This window comes from Nicotiana tabacum, chromosome 3, assembly GCF_000715075.1.
Source record: "Nicotiana tabacum cultivar K326 chromosome 3, ASM71507v2, whole genome shotgun sequence".
Taxonomy (NCBI): Eukaryota; Viridiplantae; Streptophyta; class Magnoliopsida; order Solanales; family Solanaceae; genus Nicotiana; species Nicotiana tabacum.
The window spans coordinates 2,793,536-2,807,357 of record NC_134082.1 but is presented as its reverse complement, the minus strand read 5'-3'; the positions used below and the strand labels follow the sequence as shown (position 1 = coordinate 2,807,357).

General features: G+C 34.6%; 1 protein-coding gene across 1 annotated transcript; it reads left to right on the top strand.

Annotated features, from left to right (window-relative positions):
- The first annotated feature begins 6,059 nt into the window (after positions 1–6,059).
- On the top strand, positions 6,060–13,636 carry LOC142179360 (putative disease resistance RPP13-like protein 3). The gene is made up of 6 exons (XM_075249082.1): positions 6,060–6,170; positions 6,298–6,390; positions 8,681–8,764; positions 9,225–9,305; positions 9,482–13,226; positions 13,304–13,636. The coding sequence occupies exons 2-5, from the start codon at positions 6,331–6,333 to the stop codon at positions 13,190–13,192; spliced, it is 3,936 nt and encodes a 1,311-aa protein (XP_075105183.1). The 5' UTR covers positions 6,060–6,170; positions 6,298–6,330; the 3' UTR covers positions 13,193–13,226; positions 13,304–13,636.
- Positions 13,637–13,822: the final 186 nt, after the last annotated feature.

Genomic DNA, 13,822 nt, shown 5'->3' with positions numbered 1-13,822 from the left:
TTGGTAAATAAATTCTCCCGCCGGTAAAAATAGAGTTCCTGAAATTCCAATATGAAATAAGCAATAGACCCATATACACAAACTCTTATTAAACAAGGATAGGATCAAAGACTGGATCTTTATGAACGGTTCAAATACTTGAATGTGAAGAAAGAATGTAAAAGAAAAGGGATTATGCATAAAATCCTCCCCGATCTATGATCATATTACCAACTACATGTCACGACCCAAAATCCGACTATCCGTGATGACACCTAACCTCACCCGCTAGGTAAGCCAAATAACAATAATTTAATTTATTTAATATTTAACTAATGCTAATACACTCCCCAAGTAGTAGTTGTAAAAATATAAGCTTCTAAGACAAGAATTTACAAAGCTGGTGTGAAATAAAAATACATCATCTGTCTGAAATATACATGAACGTATTAAATATTCTAAAGCTACCATGAGCAAGAGGCAGCTATGACTAGATTGTAGGTACATCTTCAATCCTAGCTTCTGCCATACACAACATCATCAACATCAGAAATTTGCATGCAAGATGCAAAAGTATAGTATGAGTACAACTGCTCCCATGTACTCAATAAGTAACAAAGTTAACCTTAGGTTGAAAGTAGTGACGAGCTTGTACCAAGGTCAGAGTCCACACCAATATCCAATAACATCTCATAACAATATAATTAAAGTAGCACAACAAATAACTGAATAATAAAATGCTCAGCTCGTTCACAGTTTCCGAAAAAATAAATATTTTATTTTCATGTATTATATAGTAAAATTCAATTCTCTTCACTAAAATTACTAATATATGAGTAAGTCTGAAAACTGTGATTTTTCCCAAAATCTTTCTTCCACAACAGGAAATTTCATTTTTCAAATGGCGTGAGGAAAGTACATCTCTATGACTACATGTCAATGTACATGCCAATGTAATGCAACATAGTGATAAAACAATATGCATACTCTCAGAGTATCAATTCACTCAGTCCTCCCAGTCACTCAATCCTCCCAAGTCACTCGGCACTCGCACTCAGCATTTGCTTGCGCTCACTTGGGGTGTGTACAAACTCCGGAGGGGCTCTTTCAGCCCAAGTGCTATAACAAGCCAATCATGGTATAAATCAATAAAATATGCTGCAGCGTGTAGCCTGATCCCATAAACATCTTCACCATCAGGCCGTCGGCCTCATTCAATCATTAATCTCTCTAGTCTCTCAGGATCAAAAATGTCATGAAAATCAGCCCAAGAATGATGATATGATGTATCAATAATTGGGATATGATATAAATAAATGAACATGACTGAGTTTGAAATTATAACTTAAACAAATTCAACAACAAGATGACCTCTGTGGGTCTCAATAAAACTGGCATATAGCCTCAGCATGATTTTAACCTGATTCTCAGCTCAAATTTCTTTAGCATATGAAAATACAAGGATAATGTCGAGATCAGTTGACCACAAAATTCCACGGAATCAATTACGCCACAATTTCAACGGTGCATGCTCACATGCCCATCATCTAGTATGTGCATCACCTCCAAACAAATCACATAACACGTATAATCAGGGTTCATACCCTCAGCTTCAAGTTTAGAAGTGTTATTTTCCTCAAACAAGATGAATCCAACGCCGAGCAAGCTAATCAATACTCCGGAAATTCCATTTCGTGCGTATCCACCTCTGAATGCCTTCTTGTCTCCTCAATTCAATGCCAACAATCTGAAACTGAAATTCACCCCTTGATGATACTATAATGATATACTACGCTAAGTAACTTCAATCTACAATATCAAATGAGACTAATATTAGTAACAAATTCCATAGTTTAGGTCATAAGACAATTTATCAAACTCCTAGTAGGCATACATTTCTACATCTCTTAACCATATAATTAGTTCTTCCAACTAACACCATTTACCAATAATTCATCACACCGTCATTTTTTAATAACTTATACTCCCAATATCACATGTGTGACCAACCATTTACACCCAACCCACAAAATCTCATCAAATAATCACCTTTCAATCTCTATAATTAGTATTCATTTAAATTGAGAATTTATGGCGTCCAATCACCATAGCATGAGTTCCAATACTCGATTCATACTCATATTTTCATAATAAATCTATACATGTATTCATAATACTCTCACACCCAAGAATCATACTTTGCGTGACTTACTTTTAATCCAAATCCGAAATTGAAAACTAGGGTATGAAAACTTACCTTTGTGATGAAGAACTTGAGGGATTTCTTGTTGGATTTCAAGGCTTGGACAAGATTTTGATGAATAAATCTCTTGAGCTTCTTCCTCTCTCTACAATCACTCTCCCCTCTCTCTAAAACACCAGAAATTCCCAAAAACTAAATCCCAAATAAGTTAATAAAATGAGGGTCAGGTTATGAAAACCCAAAAATTGCACTACCGCGCTACATAGGGCGCCGCGTGGGGCACGCCGCTGTAGCAAAAAATGTGTCTAGAAATGAAATTTGGAAGTGTTCTGGAAATTTGCATAGCCGCACCGCATGGGGCAGCGCGGTGGTCTAAAATTCAGCTAGCTTTTGGTAACTTGCTTATAACTTCTTGTAGAAGTGTCCAAATGACAAACGGTTTGAAGAGTTAGAAACTAGACTCAAAGATCTTTCATATGATAGGTTGTGTATCACATAACTCCTTAGATATATATGGCTATACTCGTCCAAAATTTGGTCATTATATTTTTAGAGTTATGAGTTCATATCTACTATTTTTATAATTTTAAGAATGTTTTACATATAAATTTTTGCTCAGCGTGAAAAGTTATGGGTTCAATTAAACCTGTTGTCAACACTCTACATCTGCCTCTGCCTATATATATACAAATTTTTTGTTCTTTGAATCACTAAATGTTAAATTAGTTGATTGTTATTGTATAACATTGCATATATTATTTTGAAATTTTCAAGTGGCTTTTTCTCGACACCATACTTGGCTTAACCTCAATGCAAACTACTCAATTGCATTTATATTCAAATTCAGATATCATATCAATTTGTTAGTAATAGTAATTTTGTAAAAACGACATACAATTTAAATTAAAAAAAAAATCTAAGATATCCTTGTCTTATAGTCTATATATTTGAGTTGAAAAATATTTAAAATCGATGATATCAACTTCTAAATTTTTTATACTTAACATAGATTAAACAGAAGAAGAAATTCGTTGTCATCTCTTATTTCTGGTTTTTAGATTTTTCAAACATCTTTTCTATATTTATTTTCTTTTATCTTATTTTTTATGTCTTTTTTTTTTTTACAAAAAATTAATTTATTTCTCTATAAAAATATTAGTTTAAATATAAATTGTCTACATAGGAACTTTATTTATATTTTTAGTGTTTAGTTAAAATTCTTCCATATTTTTCTTTTGGCTTTATCTAATCAAAATAAATAAGTGCTCGACTTACCACTTAAATTAAAAAACTGAAGAATGTATAATTTATATATAATCCATATATAATATGTGTATAATATATATATATATATATATATATATATATATATATATATATATATATATATATATATATGTGTGTGTGTGTGTGTGTGTGTGTGTGTGTGTGTCTGGCCAACAAGTCAACCTCAATAAATCGAAAATGATAGTGTCCAAGAATTTCCCTAAGCATACTACCAAAGAGCTGGTTAAGCGTTTCAATATCAACACAAGCAAAAGCTTTGGAAAATATCTAGGATATCCCATCACAAATCACAAACCTAATTCTTCTTATTACCAATTCATTATAGAAAATATGACTAGGAAATTGGCCTCCTGGAAATCAAACATACTCGGCATGGCAGGAAGGGTAACTTTAGCTCGTGCCACTTTAAATAATGTGTCAAATCACAACATGCACTACAACTTCCTTCCCATTAAAATTCTCAACTATATTGATAAGCTTCAGAGAAACTTCATCTGGGGATCGACCTCAACTACTAAAAAAATCCACCTAGTTGTGTGGAATATAGTTACCAAAGATAGGTGCCACGATGGGCTAGGTATTAGAGCTGCTAGGCATATGAACTTAGTTAATCTAGCTAGTTTTACTTGGAGACTTATTCATAATATCGACCGGCCTTGGTCAAAGGTTCTAACCTCTTTATATGGCTCTAAAAAAAATCACAACAGTTCTTATATATGGAAGAGCATTATTAAAGGATGGGACATTTGTAGTAAAGGGTTAAGATGGATCCCCAGATCTTGTTCTAATCTAAATATTTGGGAGGCCAACTGGATCCCTAAGTCTTCGGAATTAAGAAAGGTTATTGCAGGTCCTCTAAACAATAATAATTCAAATCTTTTGATAAAGGATATTTGGACTAATGGTAAGTGGGCATTAGAAAAAATTTCTTTTAACCTCCCAGTAGATATTACTAACTGCATTCTAACCCTTCATCCAAACATAGGGAAAACTGACAAGATTACTTGGGTCCTAACGGGGGATGAAAAATTCATTTCGAAAAGTTGCTACAACCTTAGTACTCACAGTGATCAACCGCCTATTGACTTTAGTTGGATTTGGGAGCTCAAATGCCCAAGAAAAATGAAGTTTCTTTTATGGAAATGTCGTCACAATAAGTTACCCACTAGATCATACCTCTCTTATATTGGTATTAACATAGATCCCACGTGCCCAGTCTGTAAGCAGGACACAGAATCTATAGAACATATTTTTTTGCAGTGCCATGCAGTTAGAAACATATGGAATAGGTTGGGGTTTAACTACAACCCATGATCTGATTATTCATACTGGTTAGAAACAATGCACAATACGAACACCACTTCACCCTCATCCCTCCTATCATGGAAAGATTACTATCCTTTTTTTCTCTAGAGTATTTGGCTTAATCGAAATAACAACAACCACCAAAATACCAATTACCACCTTAACCCCAAAACTGTTGTAGCCCTAGCTATAGAGTATATTCTTATAACTGGAAAAGAGAAATTCACTGTTCCAACCCATGCAATCAAAGTTAGTTGGCATAAACCTCCTCCCCACAGTTATAAACTTAACATTGATGGGGCCTTCAATGATAAAGGAAAAGTAGGAGGACTAGGAGGTCTGTTTAGAGATTATTATGGTCGTTGGTTATTAGGTTACCAACACAGATGTCCTGCAACATCTCCTCTGCATGTGGAACTTTAGGCTCTTAAGGAGGGCCTCAAAATTGCCCTAACAAAGGGATTCACCCCTTTGGTCGTGGAAACGGAGGCCACACAGGTAATAAAACTTCTAAAAGTTGGCTGCAGTACTCATGAAACAATCATTGATTCTTGCAGGTAGTTAATGCTCCGGCTGAGGGAGCCGAGGATCATCCATAATTTTAGGGAAGGGAACAAAGTAGCACACAAGCTGGCGAGGGAAGCACTGAAGGAAGGGAGTGAGTTCCAACTCCTGAATAACCCACCCTCTTATGTAATAAATAATCTAGCTTCGGATAGGGCTTCTTGTGTTTATTTTGTAAAAACTATGGCTGTTACTGTTTGTGCCCAACTAGCCGAGTGGGGTAATTTGAATGTCCTTGAGACGTGCTACTTTGAAGGTGATGTAACAGACGATAACCAGTAGTATTAATATATTATCTTCCTTTTGGTCAAAAAAAAAAAGACTAACATAGTCAAATATAAAATAAAGTTACCATATACTATTTGCATTTATTAGCTTGCCACTTGGCTTACCCACAATGTAATTATATATATATGGTAACTTTCTTGCTTGAATATATATAAAAATTATATTATTTATCTTTTATTTCTTTATTTCTCATTTTTCAACCTTTACTTCACGTTGTATGCAATAAAATTTCGACATACATGAAATTTTGTTTATTTATAGTTCCGTTAAATTTTATGACCACATTTTGTTAGATATATCAACAGTTCTCACTTTTAGTAAACTTAAGGGCCATATTTTGGTCATTTTATCTTTAGCATCATTATTTGGAATAGTTTCTCATCCTCACCTGTAAAGCTACTTTATAAGATGCCTTTGGAATCTCATTCTTCTCATACAGAAGCATTTTATATTCTCTCACATGAGAAGTAAGCAATATTTTACTGACAAAAAACAGAAAGGAACAACCGCTCCATACTCTCTGTTGCTTCATTCAAGTAAAAAGGTTAGCCAATTATGATCTTAATCTCTATTAACTTAAACAAAGTTTGTTTAACTGAACTTTTATGTATGGCTATATATATCTGCAATCATGTTTTCTACTGTGACTTTTTTACGCTTCTTTTCTTCAGTTACTTGGGGACTGACCAGTGAAAATTACAATAATGGAAAGAGGAAAACAAATCGAAGGAGAAAGCGAGAAAGGGAAAGCAACCAAATTATCGGTATGTCATACAATATGTATTAGTCATATTTATTAACACCTTGTTTGGATGGTTGTTACCCATTGTATCGTATCGTATTGTTACTTTAAATACAATGTTTGATTTGATTGTTACTTTAATTGTATTGTATCTTATCATTAAATTTGTCGTTACAGAACGACGAAATGTGTCACTTTATGTAACGACTGATTTGGTGTGGTCGCGTCGTTACCTTGTCTTTTTCTCTCAATCTCACCCTTTATTATTATTAAATTATTTTATTTTATCATTTACCCTACCTTTTTATATAGTAATTTTATCATGTATCATAATTTCTATTTATAATATTGCAAGTTTATTCTTCATATTGCTGGTGTGTGATATCATAAAACGATGGCAAACGACACAATCTATCCAAACATTGTATTTATCAAACGATACAGTACAATACAATACAGTACGATACGATACATTATGAAACAATGTGTAACAACCGTCCAAACAATGCGTAACAACCGTCCAAACAAGTTGTAAGACTAATATTATCTTGGAGGATTATCCAATTAATCCTCAAAATATAATATGTATGTATTATTTTAATATATAAAAAGGAAGTGACATAATTCTTATGACTCTTTCTTTAAAAGTTGTATCTGTTCAAAATTATAAATAGGTTTCTGCAAATTAAGAAGAAACCAACGTGTTTTTTCTCCGGAAAATTTTCACATAAGAATAACTGGGCTCCCTACTTTTCAATTTTATAACCCATATTTTAATTTACAATCAACTAGCCCAAAGATAATAGGCTAAGATTCAACATCCAACTCCAATAGGTTCTCGAAATACTATTTAATTTTTAAAAAAGAATATTCAAGCTTTTAAGTTAATTTTTGAATCAATAACTGTGATTCAAATATTAGTTCAACAAACTAAATCTATTTGGGTGGTGAAAATTAGATTTTTAACAAGTTTAAATATGTGGGTTTAAATTTCGAATTTAATTTTGTAAGAAATTTGGAGTGGGTGTTATTTAGACTTGTTAGAAATAGTATAAAGAGGTTGTATATAAAATTTGAAGTCATTTAATGGAGATTTGGACCGGTTTTGAACAAGAATTGCATATGAAAATCGTGGAAGAAGTTCGTCTAAAGACGCTTGTATAAAGGTGTATAAAAGTGAAAATAGTGTATAAGATGTGTTTATACACTCATATACACTATTATACAAGATTATACATAATTATACAAAAAATTGACTTCGTCTTCTTCCTTGCATCTTTTCTGAAATTTAACTCAAATCTTGCTCAAATTTACTCCAAATCATTTCAAATTTAAATTTTGAACTCTTTTTGATATTTTCAATCAATCAGAACTACACTCAATTCAAACAACTAACAAACTCAAAAAGTCCTCTTTTCGAAAGTAAAGCTTGAATAGCCTTCAATAGTGGATTTCTACTCTTCAATTTTCTTACATAACAACCAGATGACATAGGGGGGAGAAGTAGTAATGGCGAACATCCCCTTAAAGCATATGTAGAAGATGTGAGAAGAAGAGAGAGTGAAAACAATGATTGTGAGAATACAAATTAAATTTAACTTCATAGCTTTTAGAAGCAATGGTTGTAAGTAAGGGTGTTCAAACCGAACCAGAAAACCGCACCAAACCGAAAAATCAAACCAAATCGATTAAAAAACCCGACTAGGTTTGGTTTGACTTGGTTTGGTATTGAGTAAAAAAATCCGAACCAAACCGACATATAAATATATAAATTTTATTTATATTTTTAAGACTTTATAGTGAATTTTCTTTAGAAAATGTAGAAATATTTGGGATCCTCCTTAAAAGTGTAAATTAACGAAAAATTATTGTTAGACGGCTAAGAAAATAACTATTATGTGTTACTAAAAAATTCTCCAATTAGAATACTTTAATAGATCATATGTTTGTCGATATTTTCCATATTTACTAAATATACATTCACTTATCAAAGCTTTATCTATAATTTTAACAAAGTAAGATTGAAATAATATTCATGTAATAAAAAGACCCGAAAAACCCGATAAAACCGAACCAATCCAAACCGAAATAATTGGTTTGATTTGATTTTGATAAAAATCAAATCAACCCGGTCCATGTACACCCGTAGTTGTAAGAATACAAATTTTGAATTTGCATTAGCTTTCAAACGATGGGCTAGATCGGGTAAAACTTAAAAACATGGGTCATTTTTTGTTATGGTGTGAAGTGACATGTATTTTGTGGTAATTCTTTCCTATTCTCCACTCTAACTTTTTCCTTTCTAATATCAGAAAAGAGAAACTCTCTTCAACTATTGTGGAGGATTCCTTGAAGCGGCCTTTAAGAAAATACTGGAACTATGCTCTACAACTCAGGTATTTAATTACACAATTGTTCTTACAATATGTAATCTCCATTTCCAAACAAGACATTGCGAGTTCGAGTCTCTCCAAGACTAAGGTGTTAAGTTCTTGGAGGGAAGGATGCCGATATCTATTTGGAAACAGCCTCTCTACTCAGGGTAGGGGTAAGGACCGCTTACACACTACCATCCCCGGGATTAAACTGGATTGTTGTTGTCGTTGTTGTTCTTGTAATATGTAGTCATACGTATTAAAACTAATATTGACTTAGATGGTTATCCAATTAATCCTCAATATATATATAAATGTTTTACACAAGGATGGATAGTGTAAAGATCTTCTAACGCTATTACTGAATTATAACTTGTGATAACAGATCAATTGCCATTTTTATTCAATTATCCATTGAGGCTATTTTTTAATCTAATAAAATGTGTTAATATTTTATATTATATGCTCCGTCATCTGTTAGGGTTCGTCAGCTACGCATCCGTCAGAAACATCAGAGCCATCCTGGGGTGTAGTTTCGCTTGGAGATCCTGTCGAGACGCAGGTTAGATTTAATAATATTTAGGGGACGTTTGGCCATACAAAATTCACTTTTTTTCGAAATAAGCCGTAATTGCAGGCTATTTAGAAGAAAGTCTGTTAGTTGCCTGTATAGAGTAAAGTATTGAATGGTAGATATGTGGCTATGAAAATTTGATGCAACATTTGGTCTTTTGGCAGGTGTCTTTTTCTGCTTTTCGCAAGGACATTGTCAATGTTCTGGTATTCCTGGAGAGGTTAAAGAACGAAGAAAATCAAAAAAATATTATGGTGGTTCGAATTGAAAAGCTGAAATTGGTGCTGGCATTTTTTTGTACATACACCCAGCTTTCTTATTCCGATTTGGAAGAGTTTGAAGATATAATGACTGGCAAAAGAAAAGAGGTTGCAGATTTGGTTCAATCAATTGTCAATCATGTTGGCCGCAACATGAGGTTTAAATATGAAATGCGGCATGTCCTTCCTCGCCTCAGGTATAATATTCGTACCAACTCACGTTGTCGTCGTTCTAGATCAAGTGCCACCATGACTGAGGAGCAGTTGGACTTCCTCCTCCTAAATCTCCATCATCTATCCAAGTATCATGCTAAACAGGTTTTTCCTTTAGTGAATGAATATGAGATTCTTCAGGGTGTATGTGGCAACATAAGAGATTTCCATGCGTTGAAAGTGAATGGTTGCGTTGAGCATGAGATTATTGAATACGTCTTACCTCAGCTTCAACCTATGGCTGAGAGAGTTGGACATTTCCATTGGAATGATCGGATTGATGGAGACTCTCGACTCTTCAAGCTAGCACATCTACTCTTGAAGATTATTCCAATTGAACTGGAGGTTATGCACATATGTTATACAAATTTGAGAGCTTCAACGTCAACAGAAGTTGGATGCTTCATTAAACAGCTCCTAGAAACCTATCCAGACATTCTTAGGGGATATTTGATTCATCTACAAGAGTACATGGTGAATATAATTACCGCTAACACTTCAGGGGCTCGAAACGTTCATGTCATGATAGAGTTCCTATTGATCATTCTCACTGATGTGCCTAAGGACTCTATTCATAATGGCAAGTTGTTTGAATTCCTAGCACGTGTTGGAGCACTTACCAGGGACGTATCAGCTATTGCTCGCGACTTAGAAGAGAAATCAAAGAATGGAGAGAGTACCAATGAAACAAACACTGCGACTCTAGGCTTGCTTGAAAATATTGAACTCCTGAAGAGATATCTCAAAGATGTTTGCTTGAAAGCCCCGGACTCATCTCAACTCTGTTTCCCCATGAGTGATGGTCCCCTCTTCATGCATCTTCTACTCAGACACTTGAATGATTTGCTCAATTCCAATGCTTATTCAGTCGCATTGATAAAGGAAGAAATTAAGCTGGTGAATGAAGATCTAGAATTCATAAGATCTTTTTTGATAAATGTTGAGCAAGAATTGTATAAAGATCTATGGGCACGTGTTCTAGATTTATCATATGAGGCAAAAGATGTCATTGATTCAATTATTGTACGAGATAATGGTCTCTTGCATCTTATTTTCTCACTTCCCTTTGTCATAAAAAAAATCAAGCTTACCAAAGAAGAGGTCCCGAATTTAGTTGAGAAGATTCCAAAGAACAAGGGCCTCCTAGTTGTGAAGTCTCCCACCAAGTACGTTGAAAGGAAGTCTTTAACAACTGGTCAAACAATCGTAGGTTTTAAAGAGGAGACAGATTTGATTATCAGTAAGCTCACCAGTGGACCGAAAATGCTAGATGTCATTTCGATCACTGGTACGCCGGGTTCCGGTAAAACTACTTTGGCGTACAAAGTGTATAATGATAAGTCAGTTTCTAGTCATTTCGACATTCGTTCATGGTGTATAGTTGATAAAAAATATGACGAGAAGAAGTTGTTGGTGGACATTTTTAATCATGTTACTGGCTCAGTCTCGAAGTACAGCGATAATATTGATGTTGCTAATGAGCTACGGAAACATCTATTTGGAAAGAGGTTCCTTATCGTCTTAGATGACTTGTGGGATACTGCAGCATGGGATGAGTTAACAAGACCTTTCCCTGAAGCTAAGAAAGGAAGTAGAATTATTTTGACAACTCGAGATAAGAAAGTGGCTTTGCATGCACAATGCCACAGTGATCCTCTTGACCTTCGATTGCTAAGACCAGAAGAAAGTTGGGAGTTAATAGAGAAAAGGGTCTTTGAAAATGGAAGTTGCCCTGATGAACTACTGGATGCTGGAAAAGAAATAATCCAAAATTGTAAAGGGCTTCCTTTGGTGGTTAATCTGATTGCTGGAGTCATTGCTGAGAAGGAAAAGAAAAAGACTGTTTGGCTTGAAATTCTAAATAATTTGCATTCCTTCATTTTCCAGAATGAAGTCGACGTGATGAAGGTTATAGCATTAAGTTATGACCATTTACCAGATCACCTAAAGCCATGCTTAATTTACTTTGCAAGTTTTTCGAAGGACAAAAAATTTTCAGTCAACACTTTGAAAAGTTTCTGGCATGCCGAAGGATTTGCGGAACACACAGAGATGAAGAGTGTGGAAGAAGTGATGGATGTTTATTTGGATAATTTAATTTCTAGTAGCTTGGTTATTTCTTTCAATGAGATAGGTTATAACCCGTCTTGCCAAATTCATGATCTTGTGCATGAGTTTTGTTTGATAAAAGCAAGAGAGGAAAAGTTTTTTGACTTGATAAGTTCAAATGCTTCATCATCTTCTTCTTCAGATCTGATGCCACGTCAAATGATCATTGGATATGATAAGGAGCACTTTGGGCATAACAATTTTGTCCTGTTCGATTCAAAAAAGAGAAGGCATTCTGGTAAACACCTCTATTCTTTGTGGATAGTTGGACAGAAACTCGACAATAGTCTTTATGATATATGTCATCTAAGACACTTGAGGCTTCTTAGAGTTTTGCAACTGGATGACTCTTTTATCAAGGTGAATGATTCTTTGCTCATTGAAATATGCACATTGGTCCATTTGAGGTTCTTAAACATTAAGACGGATGTTAAATCTCTGCCTTTGTCTTTTTCAAATCTTTGGAATCTAGAAACTCTACAGGTGGTAAACGACGGACCACCCTTGGTACTACTACCGACAATTTGGAATCTTGTAAAGTTGCGAGTGCTGGACATAGATGATTGTGCTTTCTTTGATTTGGATACAGATGAACCAATACTGGTAGTAGAGGACTCAAAGTTAGAGAAGTTGAGAGGATTATCGGGACTCAAACTTTCCTATTCGAAAGACACGGAGGATATTTTCAAAAGGTTTCCCAATCTTCAAGAGCTTAGTTTTAATCTCAAGGAATCATGGGATTGTTCAACAGAGCGATATTGGTTCCCGAAACTGGACTTCCTAAATGAACTAGAACATCTCAATGCAACTTTTGAAAGTTCAAATACAAATGATAGTGCACCGTCTGTAGCGACGAATCGGCTGTGGGATTTTTTCTTCCCTTCGAGTTTGAAAATATTGTGTTTGTTTGAGTTTCCTCTGACATCCGATTCACTATCAACAATAGGAAGACTTCCCAAGCTGGAAGATCTGTACCTTGTAGACACAATCATCGAGGGGGAAGAGTGGAACCTGGGGGAGGAAGACACCTTCCAGAAACTCAAATGTTTGTATTTGGACCGAGTGAATCTTTCCAAGTGGGAGGTTAGAGAGGAATCCTTTCCTGTGCTTGAGAAATTAGAACTGTGGGAATGTCGTAAGCTTGAGGAGATTCCACGCAGTTTCGGGGATATTTGTTCATTAAAAAGTATCGAACTGGGGAAGAGCCCTCAACTTGAAGCATCTGCTCTGAAGATTAAGCAAGAAGTTGAAGATATGATGGGAAAAGACAGGATTCAGGTCGTTACTGACTGATTAAGTCTTGAGCGCTCTTACCAAGGGAAAATATGTGAGTATAGACGAACTTATTACCTTCTCCATTTCATTTTATGTGAAGGAGTTTGACCAGTGTAATTTTCTTTGCAGAGCGCATGTACATCAGCTTTTGAGCCTAAAGATGGATTTCTCTGTGTCACTCCTTTTCTTTTACTCTGTTGTAATTTTCTTTACTGTTTCAGAATGTGATGAGTATATGTATACTCTCTCTTCCTTTTTTGACTCTCTGCTGTGATGGGCAAGAAGGAAGTGCAGCAAAAGGAGGGAAACCTCTAGCATGGGTTGAATTGTTTGCTAATCAGTTTTTTAAGTTTTGTAAATCTTTCAAGAAATACTATTACTAACATGGGAAAACTCTTCCTATAATCAATAAAACTCCAATGCAACAAGATTTATCTTGTTTGTGAGGTATTATTATTAGAATTCACACTATTATATTAGGTAATAATCGCCTTGTTTTTGTCTTGTAATATTGTCGGTCTAAGGAGAGGAACGGAGGTAGTCGTCTTGCTTCTTTTCTTTGGATCTATTTATGTCTCTACTTTGCTTGATTCGCTTGATTTGTGATCTTTAGTGGCTGTATCTAATGATCAAGATGTTTCAATAGGT

Bases quoted from the DNA above. Each gene is read 5' to 3' on its own strand.
- LOC142179360 (XM_075249082.1), top strand. From the start codon at position 6,331: ATGGAAAGAGGAAAACAAATCGAAGGAGAAAGCGAGAAAGGGAAAGCA. The intron at 8,765-9,224 runs GTATTTAATTAC...GTCATCTGTTAG, and splicing joins AACTATGCTCTACAACTCAG to GGTTCGTCAGCTACGCATCC. The intron at 9,306-9,481 runs GTTAGATTTAAT...GTCTTTTGGCAG, and splicing joins GAGATCCTGTCGAGACGCAG to GTGTCTTTTTCTGCTTTTCG.